Source organism: Rana temporaria, chromosome 3 (assembly GCF_905171775.1).
Source record: "Rana temporaria chromosome 3, aRanTem1.1, whole genome shotgun sequence".
NCBI classification, from domain to species: Eukaryota; Metazoa; Chordata; class Amphibia; order Anura; family Ranidae; genus Rana; species Rana temporaria.
Window position 1 is genome coordinate 421,686,016 of NC_053491.1, and position 24,232 is coordinate 421,710,247.

General features: G+C 43.3%; 1 protein-coding gene across 1 annotated transcript in view; it reads left to right on the forward strand.

Annotated features, from left to right (window-relative positions):
• The window catches only part of SORBS3 (sorbin and SH3 domain containing 3), a 66,424-nt gene that overhangs the window by 22,844 nt on the left and 19,348 nt on the right, over nucleotides 1–24,232 (forward strand). The window contains exons 8-12 of the mRNA XM_040346163.1: nucleotides 4,972–5,005; nucleotides 9,028–9,110; nucleotides 12,654–12,715; nucleotides 18,379–18,493; nucleotides 23,089–23,193. Coding sequence (XP_040202097.1) covers nucleotides 4,972–5,005; nucleotides 9,028–9,110; nucleotides 12,654–12,715; nucleotides 18,379–18,493; nucleotides 23,089–23,193 — 399 coding nt within the window. The remainder of the gene's footprint in view (nucleotides 1–4,971; nucleotides 5,006–9,027; nucleotides 9,111–12,653; nucleotides 12,716–18,378; nucleotides 18,494–23,088; nucleotides 23,194–24,232) is intronic.

Consider the following 24,232-nt stretch of genomic DNA (forward strand, 5'->3'; position numbering starts at 1 on the left):
GAAGTAACAGTGGTAATTTCCCCCCAGCAGTGCAAGGGTGAACTTTTCCCTTTCCTGGAGGTGGGCTGTGTTCTGTATGTCTCTTTATACTTATGACAATGTCAGGAATATACTGGGACTTTTCAGGTTCTACATAGAAAGTATTCCACATTATTAAAAATAATAATTTTGATATGGTGTGTGTGTGTGGAATGTATCCATGTGGAGCCTGAAATGTGCAGTCCACTCTGACTTCCAGGGGGGGGGGGGCAATTGACCCCCCTTGCCCTATGGAGCGGACGCCCATGGGTGTGGTATAACTCATTTGGTAGATAAAGAACTATACTCCCCTCTAGCGATGTGATGTATGTGAGCTCTCTGGCCAGCACTGACATCTTTGCCCAGTCTTGCTCTTGGTTCAGGATCTTTAGCCATCTTGACTGGCCGCACCAAGATGGCATTTCTCCCACACATGAATTAATTTGCCCCAGTAGATGGTGAAAGATGATTGTGAACAGGCAAGTAAAGCTGGCCATCCACTAGAATTTCGAACAAAAGTTCACACAAACTTTCATACAAACATTCTCAGAATATTTGGTAGGTCTCTTCTAGAATAAAAAACCTGCCTGTTCTCATATTTCGAATTTTTATTAAAAGCTCTTCTTTAACTAGTACATTCTGTATAGAATTCTATATGGAGATTAAAACGAGGAGAATGGAGGGGCACAGAGATTGGGTTTTAAAAGAGGGACGGTCTCCCCAAACGACAGACATTTAGAAGGAATGTGAATGAGTGAATTACGTAATGGCAAACCATTATATCAAGTGTCTCTCAACACATTTAATCTCCGAATACTGAAACCAATAATATAATGACGAAGAAAATGTTCCACTGCTAAACAGTAATTTATCCTATCATTATGTGGACTGAAAGCTTACACCATCTATTATTTACACTAGTATAATCCTGCCATGAGTAACGCTTTCCGCATTCGGAATGCGTTCGGAAAAGTGTTAGGAGTTTATACTTACATTAAATATATATATAGAGGCCCCCTACAAATGTGATCAGAAGTCAGAGGCACCTTTTGTTGGCAGAAGCTGTGTGCTGATCTGCCTTGGTCTCAGATATAGTGTACTGGACCGTAAAGTTCTCTTCACACTACTGCGACTTCCAAGTCGTACGATTTTACCACAATGCCGCAGCTGCGACATTGCCGCGATTTGCGGACGCAATTTCAGGGAATGCCTGTGTAAGTGGCATCAAAATCGGGCCAAAGTAGTGCAGGGACTACTTTGAAGTCGGAACAACTTGAAGTCTTACTAATATGATTGGTTGTCATTGAAAATCATGGGAAACGACTTGCTACTTTGCCATCACAAATCGTGGGACAAGCCGTATAAGTGTGAAAGGGGCCTTATAGAAAGTTAATGCTGATTTTAGACCCCTTTCACACTGGGGCATTTTTCAGGCCCTGATTGAGCCCTTATGGTCGCACCGCCACTGCCAGGCACTCTCATGGTACTCAAGGCTCTTCCTAGTTGAGGGGCCTACATGATGTTGAAATTATGCCTTGTCCCTAGAGAAGAGGCATTGCCAGCACACTAAAAAAACACACACCTGTAAGCAGTCCTTATCACCTTTAGGGCTCATACATACTGCAGCTCAAAAAAGCTGCTTTTTACAGGCGTTTGAGCTTTAATTTTTGCCTATATAAGCTTGAAGAAGCTTGTTCTTTTTTGTGCTCTTTCTTGTGTTTTTATTGAGCTCTTCCGAGCTTTTTTGAGCACAAGCATTTTTTTTCACAAACTTTCCTAGATAGTACTTTCTAAACCACTGCATAAACAAAAGAAAAAGCTAGAACAGGCATTTTTGTGGGTTTTCACGCCTTTTTTTTTTAGCTTTTTTTAGCTTTTTTTTAGCTCTTTGGGGCACTAGCTCCTCTCAAAAATGCAAGTTTGGTGGGTTTTTTTCCTGCCAGTAGGAGCATATGCCTGAAAAAGTCATAGTGTGCATGGACACATTGGCTAACATGGAGAGGGGTTTCTAGGCAGAAAAAATAAGAGCTCAAAAGCCTGAAGGGGCAGCTTCTTTGAGCTCCTTTGAGTTGCAGTGTGCCCTTATAAACATGAAGCACGGCCGCTCTGGACAAAGGGTGGGACTTTTCACATTAAAGGTAGGTAATCGATGGCTGGGAACTTAAAAAGTCCTGCCCTTTGTCCAGAGTGGCCGCGCTTCATGTTTTGTTTGAATAAGACAGGCAGTCTCCCAGGGGAGAGGGTAGTGCAGCAATATTACGGAAGAAATGGACCTGTAGCGCCTGCCATGCTGTGAAGATAATGGAATTGGCAGCGGCAGGCAGGCTGGCCGGCGATGGGGAGAGGACACACAAGAAACTACTTGGCAAGGCTGCGGTCTGGGTAGAATGGCCACTGGAGCCGGAAACCGGACTGCGGTCTGCCATTTAGTGAAGCCCTCGCAGCCATTACTTTCACAGGCTGTCACTGAAACCGGCCCACTGAGCCATCGGCCCACCAGAAACTCCCGGTTGTCCCGATGGCTAGTAGATGCCTGGGACCTACCCAAAGTACCCTATCAATCTTTGTCCAATCAGGCAGGCCCCTGCATTCCAAAGTTGTTGGCAAATTTAAAGAAGGTGTAATTCCTCCATTCCCAATGGCTGAATGAAAAAAAAAAAAACGACTTGTCTTTCATCTATGGTCAGATAGTCCTCTCTTTCCCACTGATCAGACTGCGGCATTGTAATTTTGTAGCAAGTCATAAAGTAAGAGGCTGCAGCAGGAGTTGATCTGTGCCAGAAATTTGTGAACACAGCCAAGATAAGCACAGGCACCAAGATTTGCATAATAGTTTAATCTCTGAGCCAGCATCTAAGTCCAGGAAATAGATGTGAACCCTGTAGGTACCTGAACAAAGATGGTTTCATCCTACTGGAAAAAAAGCAGATGAAGACAGTGGGGTAAATTCAGATAGAAGATACGACGGCGTATCTCTGAGTCCGGCCGGTCGTATCTATGCGCCTGATTCATAGAATCAGTTACGCATAGATTTCCCTAAGATCCGACCGGCGTAAGTGTTTTACACCGTCGTATCTTAGGCTGCATATTTACGCTGGCCACTAGGTGGCACTTCCATAGATTTATGCGAGGAATATGCTAATTAGGTAGATACGCCGATTCAGAAACGTACGTCCGGCCGGCGCATTTTTTTACGTAGTTTATGTTAGGCTTTTTTCGGCGTATAGTTACCCCTGCTATATGAGGTGTATCCTATGTTAAGTATGGCCGTCGTTCCCGCGTCGTGTTTTGAAAATTTTACGTCGTTTGCGTAAGTCATTTGCGAATAGGGCTGGACGTAATTTACGTTCACGTCGAAAGCAATGACGATTTGCCGCGGAATTTCGAGCATGCGCACTGGGGTTTTTTCACGAACATGCGCAGTTCGTAAAAAACGTCAAATACGCGGGGTCACAGTTAATATACATAAAACACACCCACATCATCCACATTTGAATTAGGCGGGCTTACGCCGACACAGATACGTTACGCCGCCGTAACTAAGGGCGCAAGTTCTTTCTGAATACAGAACTTGCGCCCTAAATATCTGAGATACGTTACGCCGGGCAGACAGATAGACGATTCTATCTGAATCTACCCCATTGTAGGGAGGGGTTCTGTGATTTCTGTTAAAGGCACTAAATATGATTTAATTAACATGGATGCACTTAAAGTAGAACTCTGGGCTAAAACTATAAAACCTTAAAACTGCTCCCATTCCTTTTCCTAACACCTATAGTAACCTTGTAGAAGAAAGAAGTGTATACTTACCTATTCTCAGGGCACTCCACTCCAATCACCTGAAGAGAGAGCACTTGACAATGGCTGGAATGCCTTAAAAGGGACGTCACCCATAGGCTTAGTATGGACCATCCATTGTCGGTGCTCCCTCCTCTCTCCTTACGCCACTGCTGGCTAAGAGAGGAGAGCTGATCACGTGATCAGAATGGAGAATAGGTAAGTATATGCATCTTTCTTCTAGAGGGTAATTAATATAGTTTTTTTTAATGAGGTCAGTGGAAACAGTTTGAAGATTACATAGTTTTAGCCCAGAGTTCTACTTTAATATGTTGTGTTTGTTGATAGTAATGAGAAAAAAATGTAATTATGTTACTTTTATATATGTGCTCAATGGCCACAAAGAAAAAACCCTGTCTCACCCCCAAAAATTGATCTGCCTTAGTTATTTGACCATGTGAAAATATAGAAACACAATAATTCCCAGCAAGTTCTAATGAAAGGACAATTTTTCCACATTTTGGTGCCCTCAGACAAGTCCCTCTGCATGCCTCTTATACATTACAATTACCCATATAGCAAAATAACAACTTTACATTGTATCTAAATGGGTCTTCACGCCTCCTGTACCATGTACTTGCCAACATTCTAAAAAACTTTAGCAAGACACTTACAAATGAACATTGGATACAAGGTGCACCCATAATGCAAACTTCACAGAGCACTAAGGGATTTCTAAAGAGAAAGCAGAAGCTGTTTGTCTTCAGTCGGCATACCTCTGATTGATATGGAGTCCTCTGTACATAGCAAGATGGAAGAGGAGTCACTGCTTTGACTTATTTAGCTGTGTGTGTCAGTTTGAGCTATTGACCCCTGTGAACAAGAGTTTTTTTTAACCAAAGCAGAATAGAATAGACAGGTAAGCATGTGAAATGTAGCTGACTATAAAAAAAAATACACAATTATTCAGTATTTTAGATTTATCTAACTAAAAAACATAAAAAATATATATTTTTAGAAAAAATAACACACATCAAGGGGTACTTGGTAAATATTTTCTGTAATTAAGGAGAATGTGTTAATAATGAATACAGTTGTGAAACAGAAAAGTGATACAGTATATAGTACTAGTAACAGATGTACAATGTGCCCACTAACAGTCCTCTATCTCTACAGGAGGTTATATTACGGAGATCTTCATACAGGGAAGGTAAGACAGCTGTTTATAAAAATGTCTTACAGGTGTGGTCCGCTCACTGTATATCGAGAAATTATTGTTATTCTATACTTATGGACCTCCAGAGCTTGTCTCCACTGGTGTCCAATATTTAATGCTTGCAAATCCCTTACGCAAGCCTTCTATGAACCTGTATCAAACCACTTGGGTTAGGAACTATGGCCCAGATTCACAAAGCACTTACGCCGACGTATAACAAGTTACGCCGACGTATCTGTGCGCCAGACCCACAAACTAATATGCGCCTAAAAAAAGGCTTCACCCCGCCAACGTAACTTGCCGGCGTAGGGTGGGCGCACATTTAGGCTGGACGCATGGTGCCGCTCCCATTGTTTAGCCATTCAAATATGCAAATGAGGGAAATACAGCGATTCACGAACGTGCATGTACCCGGCGCATGCTACGCGAGATGCGCGTAAGTTGTACGTCCGGAGTAAAGTTATTTCCCATAAAGGAGGTGCAACCCAGCAACAGACATGCATATTGTGCGTTGGACGTGTGTCTGGCTGGGCGTACGTTATGTTCACGGCGTACGCCGTGATCCGGCGTAGCGTATGCAGTTTTGCCGGCGTGGTTGTGAGCAGGCGCATGGGGGTGCGTCCGCGTCACAGCGCATGCTCAGTTCGTGATACATACCTGTCTGGCGCTCGGCCCATCATTTGCATGGGGTCACACCTCATTTGCATGGGTTCACGCCCACTTCCACCTACGCCGACGTACACCTTCGAAACCCACGCCGCGCGGCGCAGCGTTGGGAGCCATAGCTTGCTGAATGTAATGCTTGCCTCTCTTTGCCTTGCGTTGGCGTAGCGTACGGTGGTTACTCTACGACGGTGTAATGTGCGCCTTGCTCTCTGTGATTTTGGGCCCTTGTGTGTTACTTACTCCTAACCTAACCCCTGAACTATGCGTGTTTCTTACTCCTAACCCCTATGTGTGTTACATAATTCTGACCCCTGCATTCTGTTTTATTTTCTCCTGACCCCTATACTCTGTGTTTAATTATTTCTACCCCTGCACTATTAGTTTATCTACTCCTAACCCCTGCAGTCTGTGTTGACTTAGGCCCCGTACACACGGTCGGTCAAAACCGATGAGAATGGACCGAAGTTCAGTTTCATCGGTCCAAACCGACCGTGTGTACGGCCCATCGGTCTGTTGTCCTTCAGACCAAAATTTTTAAACTTGCTTTAAAATCGAACTGATGGACCGCTGACCGATCGGTCCAAACCGATGGTTAGTACACAAAAGCATCGGTTCAAGACCCGCGCATGCTCAGAATCAAGTCGACGCATGCTTGGAAGCATTGAACTTCGTTTTTTTCAGCACGATGTGTGTTTTACATCACCGCATTCTGACCCGATCGGATTTTGAACTGATGGTGTGTACGCACATCAGACCATCAGGCCACTTCAGCGGTGGACCGATGAAAACGGTCCGTCGGACCATTCTCATCGGATGAACCGGTCGTTTGTACGCGGCCTTAGTTTTTTTTACGCCTTATCCCTGCACTCCGTGGGCCAGATTCATGAAGAGATACGACGGCGGATCTCCTGATCCGCCGTCGTATCTCTGAGATCCGACGGTCGGATCTATGCGACTGATTCATAAGAATCAGTTCCGCATAGATCTCCCTTAGATCCGACTGGTGTAAGTGACTTACACCGTCGGATCTTAGGCTGCAATCTACCGCTGGCCGCTAGGTGTCGTCGCTGTTTTTTTACGCGTCGGATATGCAAATGAGGAGAACCGCCGATTCAAGACCGAACGCCCGCCCGTCGCTTTTTTTTGTACGTCGTTTTCGTTCGGCTTTTTCCGGCGGATAGTTACCCCTGCTATATGAGGGGTAGCTAATGTTAAGTATGGCCGTCGTTCCAGCGCCGAGATTCAAATTTTTACGTTGTTTGTGTAAGTCGATCAGGAATACGGATGGCCGGAATTTACGTAGCCGCCGAAAACAATGACGTCCTAGCGACGTCATTTGGAGCATGCGCACTGGGAAATTTCGCCGGCGGCGCATGCGCAGTTAAATCGGCGCCTGATTTAAATTGTACACTCCCCCTAGCCGCGGAATTTGAATTCCGCCGGGGGAGTTACGATCCGACGGTGCAATTTTCGAGGTAAGTGCTTTGTGAATACTGCACTGGCCTCGATAAATTGCACCGGCGGATCGTAAATCACATAGATTAGGCCCCGTACACACGATAGAATCCATCCGCTGAAAAATCCCAGCGAATGGGTTTCAGCGGATAGATCCTATGGTGTGTACACGCCAGCGGATCTGTTTCCGCGGATATTTCTCCCCTGGGATGGATTCCAGCAGATCGAATATTCGCTGACATGCAGAACAAATCCATCTGCTGGAGTCCATCCCAACGGATGGATCCGCTGGTCTGTATAGACTCACCGGATCCATCCGTCCGAAGGGATCCCCCGCATGCGTCGTAATGATTCGACGCCTGCGTGGAATTCCTTATATGACAGCGTCGCGCACGTCGCCGCGTCATAATCGCGGCGACGGCGCGACACGTCATCGCCAGAGGATTTCGGCACGGATTTCATTTCCGCTGGACCGTATTCGCGGATAAATTCAATTGTGTGTATGGGGCCTTACGCGGATCTAAAGATCCGCTAATCTATGTGAATCTAGCCCAGGGTGTTTATTTACTCCTCAGCCCTGCAGTCCATGCATTATGTAATCCTGACCCCGGAGCTCTATGCTTTATGCTCCCTTATTCTATAGCAGCATAGGCACAGGTTTTATTTACCAATACCCCTTTAGGCTCTGCTGACAGTTAGTAACAGTTACTGGCTGCAATATAGCCACATCCACAATTTGCTGTGGTGCACTATGCAACGAAAAAAGACTGACAATTTTGAAAAAAAAAACAACTGTATTTTTACATTGCTGCTATAAAACAGATCCAATAAAAAAAAAGAATGTCTTCACAATTTTAGGCCAATACATATTTTGGTACATATCTTTTGGTAAAAAATCCCAATCAGCATATATTGATTGGTTTGCGCAAGTTAAAGGGGTTAAACACCTAGGGCGATCAAGGGGTTAAATGTGTGCGTAGCTAGTGTTTGTGTACACCATGGGTGCTCAACCTGTGGCCCTCCAGCTGCTGGGGAACTACAAGTCAAATCATGCCTCAGCCTTTGGGAGTCAAGCTTCTAACCGTCAGCCTAGCAATGCCTCATGGAACTTGTAGTTCCACAACAGCTGGAGGGCCACAGATTGAGCACCCATGGTGTGCATTATGTGTGGTGCTTTCACTAAGGGAAGTAATTAATTTCATTCCCTGCTTTGCGGGAAAAAATCTGTCACTTTATTTATGCTGCACCAGAGGAATGGATGAAGCTATTGGGCATGCTCAATGACCCCCATCAGAGAAGCAGTGGATTGTGGCTTGAGCCCTTTTTGAAGCCCAGAGAGTCATTTTAAGGCATGAGAAAGAAATCCCCTGGTTCCCCTTCCTATAAAGAATGTTTCCAGTGTATGGGAGAAACTCTCAAGGTGAAGAAGTACATATACCAACACAGGGGATGCCCTTGAAAATATGATAACCTCCGGGGCCCATGGTTGGACACGCTTGACCTAATCTTGGATAGGTTCTTGATGGGTTAAAGTATACTTCATTGGCTATTGAATTCAGCCTAGAGGCTGGAAAATAGACGGTTCCTCTGTTGTATAATGTCTTTGATTTATTGTGCCGCTAGGATGATTTTTGATAAGTTGCTGGTCTCTGTTAGGACACAACATACCCAGTCTGTACCATTGAATGATTTTGATTCTGTACATGGAACTGCTAGCTTTGGCTGTGGATACTGATCTGTTCTGGAATTGCTGTGTCTTTTTTTTATTTCAATAGAGTTTTTCGTGATTTAAAAAAAAAAACATGTCACTTTATTTATGCACCACCAGAGGAATGGATGAAGCAATACGTTTTCAATGCTATCTTCATACTGTAACTATATCATGTTATTTCCAGCAGATGGCAGAGCCGAGTCAAACTTACATAGTACACAGAACAGTGCAGCTCAGAACATCAGAAGTGACACAGAGGACAATCAGGTGGGTGGCATAGTGCACTGTAGTGTAAGGACATGGTAAAAGGAGCAATTTAGCACTGCATTAAAAAAATAAATTATACTTAATTAAAGGACAACATGACCATCTGTCAGACGGGGTGGTGGAGCTTATTAATGAACTACATATCATCAGAGGCGGCTCTTTAATTAGGCGGTCGCCTAAGGCCTCACACTCACAGGGGCCTTGTGGCCACCTAACTTACCCAATGCATTACCCCAGTTTTGAGGGACATGGGACCTTAACGCTGATGTGCTCAGGTGGCGTTAAGAGCCCTGGCCAGAGTCCCCCACAACCAGTAAATATTGATGACGTCAATGACCCAGCATGCCCTCAGTCAATGACGTCACCAGGGGCGGGTTCACCAGGTGGCCCCAAGACCCTTAGTTATTAAAGAGCAGGATCTGAGGGCCACTTTGTTAAAGGGGGCTACCAGATCCTGATAAGCCCCCTGCCCATAGGCCCCCCAAAACCACCGGCCAGGGTTGTGGGGAAGAGGCTCTTGTTCTTGAATTATTTTTCCCACCATGAGTGTGAGTGGGGCCCCATGTCAAGTTTTGCCTAAGGCCTCACAAAGCCTAGAGCCACCCCTGCATATCATTTCCTTTCCAAGAAGAACACATAGGGCAGGCTCTAGGAAGAAGTGCACGTTGATCACCTGGCATCATACCAGTGGATTACTCTGTGACAAATGTGACAGCAGGTGTTACTTTATCAATTCTGTCCTTCCAGTTAAACGTGTTACAACAATCGCCCATCTGTCATTGTCCTAAGCTACTGACCTAACTATAGATGGTGGCGGTGTGAGGAATGCGGTGCCACTTAAGTATTTTTATCCCTACCAGCTTATAATCAACTATTCATAGCCACTTCCATCCAAATACCATTATTAAATCCCAATAAAAAATGCAGGCATTGGATTCTGTGACGTTGGCTCGTAGAAAACAGTTCTATATTTCTATATTGAGCTGTAACATTAAACTGCCAGAGTTGCTAATCACAGATTTATGCCAACACTTGCTGGGTGATATTTCAGAACATTACAATGCCAAAATCTGACTATAAGCCAGGTTCATATTAGATTACTGTTCTGTACCCCGTGTGTGTGTATATATATATATATATATATATATATATATATATATATATATATATATATATTGGGTGCCTTAAAAAGGTGTGCTTGTTTCCTTTAAAACAGTGTTCTCCAAACTGTGGCCCTGGCGCCAGATGTGGCCCTTTGCTTGCTTTTATCTGGCCTGTATGGCAAAGGCAATGGTGAAGCACTATTCCTCCCATTGATACCAAAGATTACTACCACTGACGCCCACAATGGGGCACTATTCCTCCAATTGATACCAAAGATGGAGCACTAATACTCCCACTGACACCAACAATGGGACACTATTCCTCCCATTGATACAAATGATGAAGCACTATTCCTCCCACTGACACTAATGATGGGACACTATTCCTCCCACTGATACCAATGATGGGTATTACTCCTCCGACTGACTCCAACAATGGGTCACTATTCCACCCAGTGAAATCGATGATGTAGCACTATTCCTCTCACTGATGCCAAGGATGGGGCACTATTGCTTCCACTGATAGAAATGATGGAGCAGTATTCCTCCAATTCATACCAATAATGGGGCACTATTATTCCCCCTAATACCAATAATGGAACACTATTTCCCCTCCTAATACCAATGACGGGGCATTATTTACTTCTACTGATGGCAGGACATTTTCTTCTCCTACTGGCTACAGTCCGCCCCCCTGAAGTTTGAAGGACTGTAAACTAGCCCTTTGTTTAGAAAGTTTGGAGACCCCTGCTTTATAAAGTAGAAAAGCCTGTCAACTGCCAGCATGCTTCTATGAAGGACTCTAGTTATCTGTGTGGAAGCAGTGGTTTCTCTGCAGAGGTCCGTCTGACTAACCTCTTGCTGAGTCATACCTAAAGCTATGCAAATCAGTAGAGCTCATGCCTACCGCTGGTTGGAGAGCTCTAGACGTCAGACCTCGACATAGAGACTACTGCTTCCATTCAGAGAGAAATAGTCCTTCCCTGCAGCATAATGAAACTGGCATGTATGCATGGGAACTGCTTTAAATTATTTTGAAGATTGCAGGCACAGGCTTTACAGTGCAGCAAGGTAGATTCCTGTGATTTTTATAGTTTCTGCATATTCTGTTATATAGGTTTGGGGTGTATACTGCAGCTGCGGGATTAATTCACTAACTAGCACACATTTCTTTCTTCTAATACAATAGTAAGAGCACAGAGTGGGTATTCATTTAATTATTAGGCTTTACAGTGCTTTCACATTATTGGCATTATATCAGTCTTGGATGTACTAAAAGAAGTGTTCTCAGAACTCAATGACGCACGTGACTACCTTATCAGTCGACTTTAATCAGACAGAGTCTCAAAGCAAGCAAGCTTCTCTGATGTGCTGTCTCTTTAGCTAATCCATAGTGTTCTGGGAATCCTTTATCTTTTGGTAAATGTCCATTTGTAAAACACATTTTGTATTTATAGTAAAAATAATTTGATTAAAAACAAGTGAGCTTAAACTACAACAAAACTACCTAAAAAGATTTCTACTCTACCTCCGTTCCCCTGACAACTGTAAAATTTCAGAATTCCACTCGTTGCTCCAATGGCAATGGTCATTATGGTAGAAAGTCAGATTAAAAGAGAAGTATGGGGGTTTTTTTTTTTTCCGACATCATACTTACCTAGGTGGATGCAGCATCGGTCTGATGCTGCATCTGTTCCCCGGCGCCTCTGCACTGAGAACCGAGGGATCTAACATCGCCGATGGCTTGGTTCTCTCACCTCCCCGAGCAGAGAGCTGCTGACTGTCAACCAGCAGCTCTCTGCTTCCTCCATGCTCACTGGAGTACTGAGCTTTGGAGGGGCAGGGAGTGGCCGTCTCAGGATCTCCGTGGATTCGCTGAGAGGCTGAGACAGGTATCAGTCCAGGCACCTGGCAGATCCCAACTTCCATTGTCGTAATGACGCTGTGCCCGTGCCTGAATTGATTCCAGTGACGTCAGCAGAGAGCAGACTCCAGTCCGCTCTCTGTTGAAAACGGGTCACAGGAGTTCAAAATGAATTCCACTCCTGTGACCCTTAGGAGAAGCCCAGCCAGACAAGCTCAGACTGGACTTTTCCTTTAAGGTGTTGATTTCCTAAAGGGTAATCGAATGTCCACTTCGCAATGTGCAGTTGCTCCAGAGCTTAATCAATGAGGTAAACCTTCACTTTGCAAAGAATACACAATCACATGCAAGGAAAAACTGAATTTTTGCTTGCACATGATTGGATGATGTCAGTTCTTCTCATTTACTTGCCTTTTTAAATCCTCCCCATAATCCCCCCAAAATGGGGACACAAACCGCAATAAAACCTGACAGCGGTAGACAATACTGAAACTAGTGATAAAAAGGTTGTGGCTGGAGATCTGTTTTAATTCTCACATGTCCTATTTTCATTATGATAAATCTTTCTCTGCTCAGCAGGCTCTCTCCCCTGTGGCACAGGCAATCGTAAAGTTTGACTTTGTGGCAGATTCAGAAAAGTGAGTATGTGACATTTTATGAGCAGTGATCTAGTGGCCATTTGCAATAGAATATATGATTATCTTAAATTGTGATAAATATAAAACAGAGTTTCCTTCAAGCGTAACTCTACTGTTACAGAGTTTAATCCATACAATGTACACTACACTAACAGCCCCAAAGCCAATATGCCTTATTAACACACAATCGGGAGCAGTCATTGGTCAGCACAGCCATTTGACTGTACTAATCAATGAAAATCTTTGGTGGGCTACTTCTGGACCGCTGTCACACAAGAGAGAAGAGATTATTCTTGGTCACATGGGGGAACAAACAGTGTGGGCCCCCCCCAAAATTTATACCAGACTCTTATCTGACCACGCAGCCTTGTAGATCAGGAGAGGGGGGCTGAGGACGAGCAAACGGGACAAGGGCCTCTTCCTGACATCCCTGGATGGTGGTTGCAGGGGTCTGCGGGCAGGGGGCTTATCGGAATCTGGAAGCCCCCTTTGACAATTGGAGGCTCCCAGATCCCGCCCCCTCTATGTGAATGAGTATGGGGTATCCATTCACCAAAATATTGTAAAAATAAATAAAAACAGGAGGCAGTTTTTGACAATTCCTTAAAAATAAAAAACAGTGTCCCCCTATGTAGATCCATTGTCAATCACGAGGCTGCCGCCACCGCCGCCGCTGACCTAAAATAGATTAAAAAAGGTTAGTGACGTCACAAGGGGGGGCGGTGCCACTATCAAACAGCAAAGTAGGCACTCGGTGGTTTGTCTTAGTTGACAGTAGAGCATTTTTATTCTGATCATCGGTGGCATCAGCCTCGTTTTTGACGATGGATCTGCATCGGGGGACATTGTTTTTTTTATTTTCTAATAAAGGTATTGTCAAAAATTGTCTGTGTTTTTATTACTTTTTAAAAAAAAAATTGTGAATGGATAGGGGTACTATATAACTCTTACTCGTTCATAATGGGCATGATCCGGGGGCCCCTTGGTAAAGGGGGGTTCTAGATTCAAAAAAGCCCCCCACCCACAGTCCCCCACAACCACCGCCCAGGGTTGCCGGGAGGAGGCCCTTGTCCCCATCAACATGTGGACAAGCTGCTTTGGGGTGGGTGCGTCTCCCGCTTTTTCCTGGCCTGCCGGGCTATATGCTCGGGTTAAGGGTCTGCCTTTTTTTTTTACATTTTAGCGAGGGGCCTGGTATGGATTGGGTTGGATTACTTTTCATTTTTTTTTTTTATTGCCGGCAATGTTTTTTTTTTATTATTCAGCTATCAGTGGGGAAGCCCATTGACAACTGATGACTCATCAGTTGTTAAGGATGCTGTGGCCAGCCTCCCGGCCCTGCTCCTTAACAAACAGCTATTCACTGCGCCCAATCAGGGCTTAGAATGCACTGTGCAGCCCGCAGTGCATTGCAGGGCGTTGGGCAGGGCAATATCCACCGAATGCTCAGCAAATTAAGGTTGAACTTTTGCTCGGCCCAAACCGTTCGCCCAACTCTACTGCTGAGCTAGTTTCCTGGCTGTTACACTCACCCCTAGCTCCAGGTATGCTGTAAGTCCAAGTCCTTATCTGCATCCTCTGGGTAGCTATCAGGTAGTCAGCATAACAGTCAGATAATCAGCCTTTTCCGAGTGATGGGTCAGCAATGGAAACTTCCAGGTTTTCTGACATGGGTTTCCTTTAAATGTTGGCATTGTACAAGACGTTTTCTTTTTCTTTAATTAAAGAAGCATGTGTCCTTTAAGTTAATAAGGTGTTTAAAAAAAAGCAATATTGCTGGGTGAGTTTAAAAATAACCCTGATTTGCACTAATGAGCCCAAATTACTATGAGCTTGCAGCTGTTTTGTAAATTCTTTCTTTGATTGTTAGAATTACCACTGCCGCAGTGTAAAGCAAGCCCCTGAGGAGGTCTATTAGATGTACACCTCTTTGAAATGGAAAAATATAGCGAACGCAATGTTTTATCTGCTGAAAAACTTAAAGCGGTATTAAATGCAAAACCATAAATGGTTTATATTGGTTCACCAATATTTACTGCAGTTGCAATGGCTGCCTTTGTTTTTTTGGGCTTTTTTTGGGGGCCTTTTTTCCTTTATTTTTCACACTGGTAAATAATTTGACAGTAAATGTGTTATTTTTCTACTATTTTTCCATTTACAATAATAATGGGGGATTACAATGATCAGCTTTTATTCATTTATGTAAAACCTTTATCCCAAAAAACTGTTTGCTTTAACTCTTAAAGAAATGTTAAAAAAATACATAAATCTACTTAAAAAAGTAAAAATGTATCTATTTGCCCACACTTACACTCCCCTTCACACCTAAGGGTAAAATAAATGTTATTGCCTAACCACAATTTTGCAACTTTGACATGGGTTAGTACAACCGTACATACAGTATCATCACATCTACTTTGTGCATCAAGGTGGATTATACCTTGATTTTTTTTCACGACAAATCAGGCTTTCATTTGATGGTAAATAGTAATAATATCTCCTGATTTTTTATTTTTTTATTATTATTATTATTATTATTATTATCAAAGAAAAACTGGACCAAAATAGTAAAAAATAATGTTTTTTCGTTTTTTTAATTTGCCTGTATTTTTCTTGATACTACCATAACCTACCACCAAAGAGCAATCCAAAATAAATTCTCCTGCTAACGACGATCACAGCGATACTACTTATGTGTACGTTAGTTAGTTGTATGTACCTGTAGTACAGCCAAGAAATAATAATTTGCATTTTGCTTCTTTTTTTTTTTTTTTTAATCCTACCTAAAACACACTGGGGTAGATTCACACCGCCGTAATTTGAAATCCACGCCCGCGTAACGTTACGCCGATTTTCAAAGGCAGGTACGCAAAAAAAATTGGCTTCCTCCGCCGACGTAACTTGAATGCGGCGGCGTAGAATTGTGTGCAATATTACGTTGGCCGCTAGGGGCGCTTCCGTTGTTTTCGGCGTAGAATATGCAAATTACCTAGATACGCCAATTCACAAACGTACGTGCGCCCGGCGGTAGTTTTTTATGTCGTTTGCGTAAATGCTATTTCTGCGTAAGGTTGCTCCTGCTATTAGGAGGCGCAGCCAATGTTAAGTATGGACGTCGTTCGCGCTTCGAAATTTGAATTATTTACGTTGTTTGCGTAAGTCGTTCGCGAATAGGGCTGGACGTAATTTACGTTCACGTCGAAACCAATACGTCAATCACGTCAGGTCATCATACATTTACATAAAACACGCCCCCCCTTCCACATTTGAATTACGCGCGCTTATGCCGGCCCCATTTACGCTACGCCGCCGCAACTTACGGAGCAAGTGCTTTGTGAATACTGAACTTGCTCCTGTAAGTTACGGCGGAGTAGCGTAAATACGATACGCTGCGCCGCCGTAAGAAGAAGCGCACGTACCTGAATCTACCCCACTGATACTACCTGACACTGATACTGATACTCATTTAAAAAATGATTTAAAAAAATCCTGATCAAAATATACTGACCCTGACTTTGACCCAAACACTAACCCAGGCTTTGACCTAGATCAAACCTCAATCTAGCTATTTTTTTCTTTTTTTACACACATATTTGTTTATTTCTTTCTTTCTGCAAGGAGAGAGATACAGTACAATGTATTTCTACCCTCCATTCAGAGAGAAAGAAAACATGGGGGTGGGCTTCACAGTGACTGACCCAGAACCAGCAGTTAGTACCGGACACGAGGCTCTCGGTGAGCCCCTGGCCCGTGTCACACATATATGCGGCATCATGAAAAAAATGCCCATTCCAGTGAGGCCGGATATATGTGTTGGACATGGGTTTTCTGAAATTCAGGTAATTATAAGGACAGAAAGAAAATCTTCTATAGATAGAAGGGAACTTCTTGCCTGTTTGTGAAAGCTTTACATCCTCTGGAAGCATGAAATTGGTTGTAAACCCTTTACAACCACTTTAACCTACAGGTAAACCTAGATTAAGGCTTACCTGTAGGTGCTAGAAATATCTCCTAAGCCTCCACGGTTTAGGAGATATTTACAAAAATCACACGGTGCAGGCGCACTTTAGCAACGGTGATCGTGCCGTTCCTAATGGAGGCCGTGCCGTGACTGGCAGCTTCAGCGTGCATGTGGCTCCGGCCAATCACATCGCCGGAGCTGCGATACCCTGAAGTAGCACCCCGGAGAGATGTCAGCCGCCCGAGCAGTGAATGAGGTAAGTATTACATAATGAGCTGTGCATACTAGCTCATTATGCCTTTGTCTTGCAGATGGTGTTTTTTTCCTCTAACTACTTTCCTTTTTACTCTCTTTCTCTATGATTAATTACCCCTTCCTTAGCTCTCTTTTAAATATTAAAGGGGTGGTAAAGGTACTTGTTTTTTCACCTTAATGCATTCTGGTGAAAAAACATCCGACAATTAGCGACCCCCCCCCATTTACTTACCTGAGTCCTCGAAAGTCCCACTTCGTGAACGCGCTGGCTTCTCTGCTCTTCTCAGCTCATTCATTGGATGATTGATAGCAGGGCAGCCTTTGGCTCCTGCTGCTGTCAATCAAATCAATGACGCGGCGCACCGGGGGCAGGGCCGAGTCATACAGTCGGCGGCTATGGCCTTCAACTGTATCAAGGGAGTGCGCCCGCAATCTAACCCCCTTGGGAGAGTGCTTCCCAGAAGGGGGTTACCTCTTGTGGGGAGGAGCCGAGACAGCCGCAGAGGGACCCCAGAAGACGAGGATCATGGCCACTCTGTGCAAAACGAGCCGCACAGTGGAGGTAAGTATGGTATGTTTGTTATTTAACAAAAAAAAAAGTACCTTTACAACCCCTTTAAGCTCTCTAGTGTGGTCCCTTCTTTCCCCTTCTGCTGTCGGAATTGCACTCCCCTTCAATCCGCTCCCTTTGCCCCCATTATTCCCAACTCTTGTCTCGTGTTTGTACAGCTTCCTCATTAAGCAGGCCACGCTAGTATAGTTTTTTTTTTTTTATCCATGCTAAACAGTACAGATAGACAAATATTTTGATATGGTTGTGACTGCCACATCACTGGCTGTCAAAATACCCAAACAGTTGCTGCATCTAATTAGATGCAGTTGCTGTTCCACCAACAGTCCACCAACCCATTAATCGAACAATGTTGGGCGGAGTGGTGCTAACAGGGCCACCCACTGACCAAATTTTGAATGGTGTTTTAGGAACCAGACAAATATCACCCAATGTATGGTCAGTGTCCCTGCTGGACTAGGAAAGCTGCTTTTTCTGGGCTCGTGGGCTTGGAGATCACAGAGAAGATATTAATTGGACAAGTCAGAAAACAATGATCACTATTGTTTCCTTCAAGAGAATCCAGGTGTGTCTGCATGACCTCTCTTTACTTCATAGAAGAACAATGAACGCTAGGATGTCTTGAGCATTTATGTTTCTTCTAGACCTAAAGACATCTTCGGATGGTAGGTATGGTCCTGCAGCATGTCTGATGTTTATGGCAAGTTTAAGTCTCTGATCTATGGAATACTGTGCAAATGACTGAGCCGTGAATTTGCCCAAGACTATTTGTATATTATTATTATTATTATTATTATTATTATATATGATATGACAAGCATAGACTCCTTCCTAATTTCCCATATAAGTCTTCTTTTACTGTTTTTCTTTTTACAGAGAAATCTCATTGCAGCGTGGAACTACAGTCCACATTTTGAAGCAAGTAGACAAAAACTGGCTTCTGGTAGAACAAAAAGGGCGACGAGGCCTGTTCCCCGAGAGCTATGTCAAGGTTTGTTACCACACTTGCTGATATGATTATTCTGGGCCTCGTGAATCAAAAGGCTCTACAATGAAAGTGGCTGTGTTGCCTTTAGCAACTAGTTAAATAGCAGCTGTCATTGTAAAATTTGGAGTACAGAAAGTAAAAGGACAACACAGACACTTTTACTTTTGATACAAGAGGCCCAGTAACATACCTCCCAACTGTCCCTGATTTCGAGGGACTGTCCCTGATTTGGAACAATGTCCCTCTGTCCTCCTCATTTGTCCCTCATTTTGGTCTCATCTGAATAGTTGTACAGTGGAACCTTGAATTACGAGCATAATCCGTTCCAGGAGAATGTTCGTAATCCAAAGTACTCGCATATCAAAGCTAGTTTCCCCATTGAAGTCAATGGTAATGAAAATATTTTTTTCCACATTGACTTCAATGGCATGCAATACCGCATGTGGCCAGAGGTGGGGGGGCACCGGAGAACCTCGGAATCACTTGGAAAGGCCCGAGGACACCTCGACTGAACTCGGAAAGGCTCCGGAACGGAGTAGTTCCGACATTTTCTGAGCATTTCCGAACCGCTCTGAACAGCGCCGATCGCTCTGCTCGGCGCCGGCAGCCCCCCCCCACCCTTAGGCCAAACGCGGTATTGCACTTTGGCTTGAATCCTGCTTGTTTTGCGAGACAACACTCACAAGCCGAGTCAGGAATTTTAAAAATACAGTGCTCGTATTGCGAAACGCTCGTTAACTGCGTTACTCGCAATCCGAGGTTCCACTGTATATGAAATGCACTTTTTATCTTTCAAAAAGTGTTTCCCAGTGCTAAAACTTTCATCCAATTTCTAAATTGCTGCATCTGTAAATTTCAAAAGCCAATATAAAGGAATAGTAGTGATAAAAAAATAAAAAAAAACACTTGTGGGTTTAGCTAATCATTTGTTTGTATAATTCTCCTTTAAGGGGGCGTGGCAGGGTGTGTCCTATGCCTACATACTTTTGCTAATAGGTGTCCCTCGTTCCCATCTCTAAAAGTTGGGAGGTGTGCTGTAATTGGGTGAAAGTTTTATCGTCCAACCTACAGTGCCAATTAAAAGATACAGCAAATAAAATATGTAATGGTCTGTATCTGTGATAGAATTTTATTATAATCATTTCATGTTCTGTGTATATAGAGTGTAATATATTTGTATTATTTTAGTGTCCAGTGATCAGGTCATGGTGGCTATTGCAGTGTTTTGCGACCATATAGAGTGTAATACACTTGTATTGTGATCTTTATCTTTTTTGGTTTATAGAATTAAGTATTCTAGAATTATAACATAATTGTTATGTCCAGTGATCAGGTTGTGTTGCGGAGTACAGTGTTTTGTGCCCATATAAGAGGTATTATAATTGTTTTGCTTGAATATTCACTGGTTAGGTCACTGTCAAGACCTGGATCATCTACTAGTGGGACTGTGGTTCCCTTGGCGGTGGGTTGTAATTCCAGTGTCCACCAACGGGTGTCTCCTAGCAGCCAGCAGACCCCAGTAATCCGTTTCCACCTGATGCTGGCTGCTGGGAGGGTATTTAGGTCCTCTCCTACTAAGTGCCTCTGGCTCCAGTGCTTTGCTTGCTGCCAGATACTGCTACCTGTTATCCTGTTCCTGCTCCTGTCCTGTTCATTGTACCCTGTATCCTGTTGCCTTGTACCTGCTCTCTCTTGTTCCTGATCCCAGTTTTGATCCCCCTGCTTGTTATTAGTCCAGTATTCTTTCACTGTTTTTTTTTTTATTCACTTATATTTTAATTTTTCATGTTTGTTCTGGTGTTTGGAAGGATTTTGTTTCACTATAAATATATCTCACTTAAAAGCATACTGTACACTGTTTGGTCCAAGTTTCCTGAGTGTAGCCTTGCAAATTTGGCAACCTCTGCTGCTGATTCCTGACAGTCATGTTGGGGAGTCTTTTGTGTGTATATATAGAATTGCATAACGATTTTGTTGTACTCTTTGTTTATAGAATATAGTATTCTGTAATTGTGGTGATGATGTCCAGTGGTCAGCTCATGTTGAGTAGTGTAGTGATTTGTGTTTATATAGAATTTAATAGAATTGTATTATAATCTTGTCATAATCATGTTTAGAGACTCAGCCTGGGTTCTATGGAGCCCTAGAGTATCTCCATACAGGGAGTGCAGAATTATTGGGCAAATTAGTATTTTGACCACATCATCCTCTTTTTGCATGTTGTCTTACTCCAAGCTGTATAGGCTCGAAAGCCTACTACCAATTAAGCATATTAGGTGATGTGCATCTCTGTAATGAGAAGGTGTGTGGTCTAATGACATCAACACCCTATATCAGGTGTGCATAATTATTAGGCAACTTCCTTTCCTTTGGCAAAATGGGATAAAAGAAGGACTTGACAGGCTCAGAAAAGTCAAAAATAGTGAGATATCTTGCAGAGGGATGCAGCACTCTTAAAATTGCAAAGCTTCTGAAGCGTGATCATCGAACAATCAAGTGTTTCATTCAAAATAGTCAACAGGGTCGCAAGAAGTGTGCGGAAAAACCAAGGTGCAAAATAACTGCCCATGAACTGAGAAAAGTCAAGCGTGCAGCTGCCAAGATGCCACTTGCCACCAGTTTGGCCATATTTCAGAGCTGCAACATCACTGGAGTGCCCAAAAGCACAAGGTGTGCAATACTCAGAGACATGGCCAAGGTAAGAAAGGCTGAAAGACGACGACCACTGAACAAGACACACAAGCTGAAACGTCAAGACTGGGCCAAGAAATATCTCAAGACTGATTTTTCTAAGGTTTTATGGACTGATGAAATGAGAGTGAGTCTTGATGGGCCAGATGGATGGGCCCGTGGCTGGATTGGTAAAGGGCAGAGAGCTCCAGTCCGACTCCAGCAAGGTGGAGGTGGAGTACTGGTTTGGGCTGGTATCATCAAAGATGAGCTTGTGGGGCCTTTTCGGATTGAGGATGGAGTCAAGCTCAACTCCCAGTCCTACTGCCAGTTTCTGGAAGACACCTTCTTCAAGCAGTGGTACAGGAAGAAGTCTGCATCCTTCAAGAAAAACATGATTTTCATGCAGGACAATGCTCCATCACACGCATCCAAGTACTCCACAGCGTGGCTGGCAAGAAAGGGTATAAAAGAAGAAAAACTAATGACATGGCCTCCTTGTTCACCTGATCTGAACCCCATTGAGAACCTGTGGTCCATCATCAAATGTGAGATTTACAAGGAGGGAAACCAGGACACCTCTCTGAACAGTGTCTGGGAGGCTGTGGTTGCTGCTGCACGCAATGTTGATGGTGAACAGATCAAAACACTGACAGAATCCATGGATGGCAGGCTTTTGAGTGTCCTTGCAAAGAAAGGTGGCTATATTGGTCACTGATTTGTTTTTGTTTTGTTTTTGAATGTCAGAAATGTATATTTGTGAATGTTGAGATGTTATATTGGTTTCACTGGTAAAAATAAATAATTTAAATGGGTATATATTTTTTTTTTGTTAAGTTGCCTAATAATTATGCACAGTAATAGTCACCTGCACACACAGATATCCCCCTAAAATAGCTAAAACTAAAAACAAACTAAAAACTACTTCCAAAAATATTCAGCTTTGATATTAATGAGTTTTTTGGGTTCATTGAGAACATGGTTGTTGTTCAATAATAAAATGAATCCTCAAAAATACAACTTGCCTAATAATTCTGCACTCCCTGTATGTTGATAAGGGTTCCTTGAGCAGTAGTAGATTGATTTCCTGCCTGATGGTCCTGCAAAGTTTTGGCACCGACGTCATTCAGCAAAGCCATCGTCATTGGACCAGTGGAACTTCTCCTTTTAAATCTCAAACACCACTGACACCAATGCTATCTGTAAAAGACCATTCTTTCCTTTGTCCATCACTGTATAGGACTAATAGACTGACTACCACTATAATGGGCATTCTTTCTACAGACGACCATTGTTAGGGTGCTCTACTGACAACCAATATGGTTTGGATGATGAACAATGATCTGTAGATATGATATTTTTTAATATTGGTTCTCTGATACCTAAACACCATTTCAAGCGTTTCTTCATAATAGATAAAAAAGAGTTGAAAAGGGTGGATTACAGCATTCTAGATTTTGTGATATAATTGTATTGTTATAATGTGCATTGGTCAGTGCACATTGACTAGTACATTGCTTTGAGCCTATACAGCATGTTAATAGAACTTTTAATGAGTTTATTATATTCTGTCTTTATAGACTAGAGTATTCTAGAATTGTAATATAATTGTGTCATGCAACCCCTAACACCTGACTCTGTCAAAGACCTAAGACCCTATAATGGGATTCCATCTCTCAAGTGGGCTTAGGGCAGCCTAACTAGTACCTAGAATTCTAATCGGGTCATGTTTAGAGGTGCTGAAGATTCCCTGACACACCTAAGATATTGCAATATTTTAGTGTTCTGCGTGTATGTACAGAGTGCTACATGCAATTTATTATCCAGTTTTCTATAGCGTATTGTCTTTATATCCTATAACTAAACAATCAGCTAAGTGTGATCCGTCTAGTATTAAGGCATCAGCCATTGTATGCTTGTTCCTGCAGGTTATCTCCCTTGATCAGCATGATGGAGCGGACACTCCCCAGCTCTCAGCGATTGCTCTGTATGACTTCGAGGCTGACTCTGACGTAGAGCTACCACTACTCAAAGTAAGGGAAAGGCAATGTTATTACACCTGGGTTAATATATTTCTCAGTCTTTCTCTCTCTGCAAACAAATAAAATCCCTAGCAACGACATTTCTTAAATGGCTATTTTCAAACAACCGTAAAATCTGCACAGCCAACCTGCCAAATATGATCTGTGTGCTGAATTTTCTTCCATATATAGAATTATTTATTTTGATTGTAATTTTGGTGAATACAGCTCCAAGTGAATCAACATTGTCAGCCATCATATAGTAGCACACAGTTCTCTTTGTATTTTAATTATTACTATTATACACGATGTATATAGCGCCAACAGTTTACGCAGAGCTTTACAATGTAGAGGGAGGACAACACAATTACAGTACAGTTCAATACAAAAGGTACAGGAGGGCCCTGCTTGTAGAGCTTACATTCTAAAGGGAGGGGGTGGTGGTACAAAAGGTAATGGCTGCAGAGAATGATTTGATGGGGGTAGCCTGGGGACAATTGTTAGGTCGGTGTGGGATAGTCTTCCCTTAATGAATGAGTTTTCAGGGATCTCCTAAAGGTGGACAGGATAGGGGCTGATCGAACATACCAGGGCAGGGAGTTCCAGAGGATGGGAGAGGCTCTGGAGAAGTCTTGAAGTGGAGCATGGGAGGAGGTAACAAGGGAGCTAGAGAGCAGGAAGTCCTGGGAGGAGCGTAGGGGATGATTTGGGCGATATCTGCAGATGTGGTTGGTGATGTAGATGGGGGCGATGTTGTGAATGGTCTCGTATGTCATGGTTATCATTTTGAATTTTACACGGTGGGGTAGAGGAAGCCAGTGAAGGGATTGACAGAGAGGAGCAGCAGTCACGGATCGGTTAGTAAGGTGTATTAGTCTAGCAGCAGAATTCATAATAGACTGAAGGGGGGTAGCCTGCTTAAGGGTAGGCCATTAAGGAGAGAGTTGCAGTAGTCGAGGCGGGAAATAATCAAGGAGTGAATAAGTTGCTTTGTGGTGTCATTAGTCAGGAAAGGTCGAATTCTGGAAATGTTGCGGAGGTTTAGGCCTCG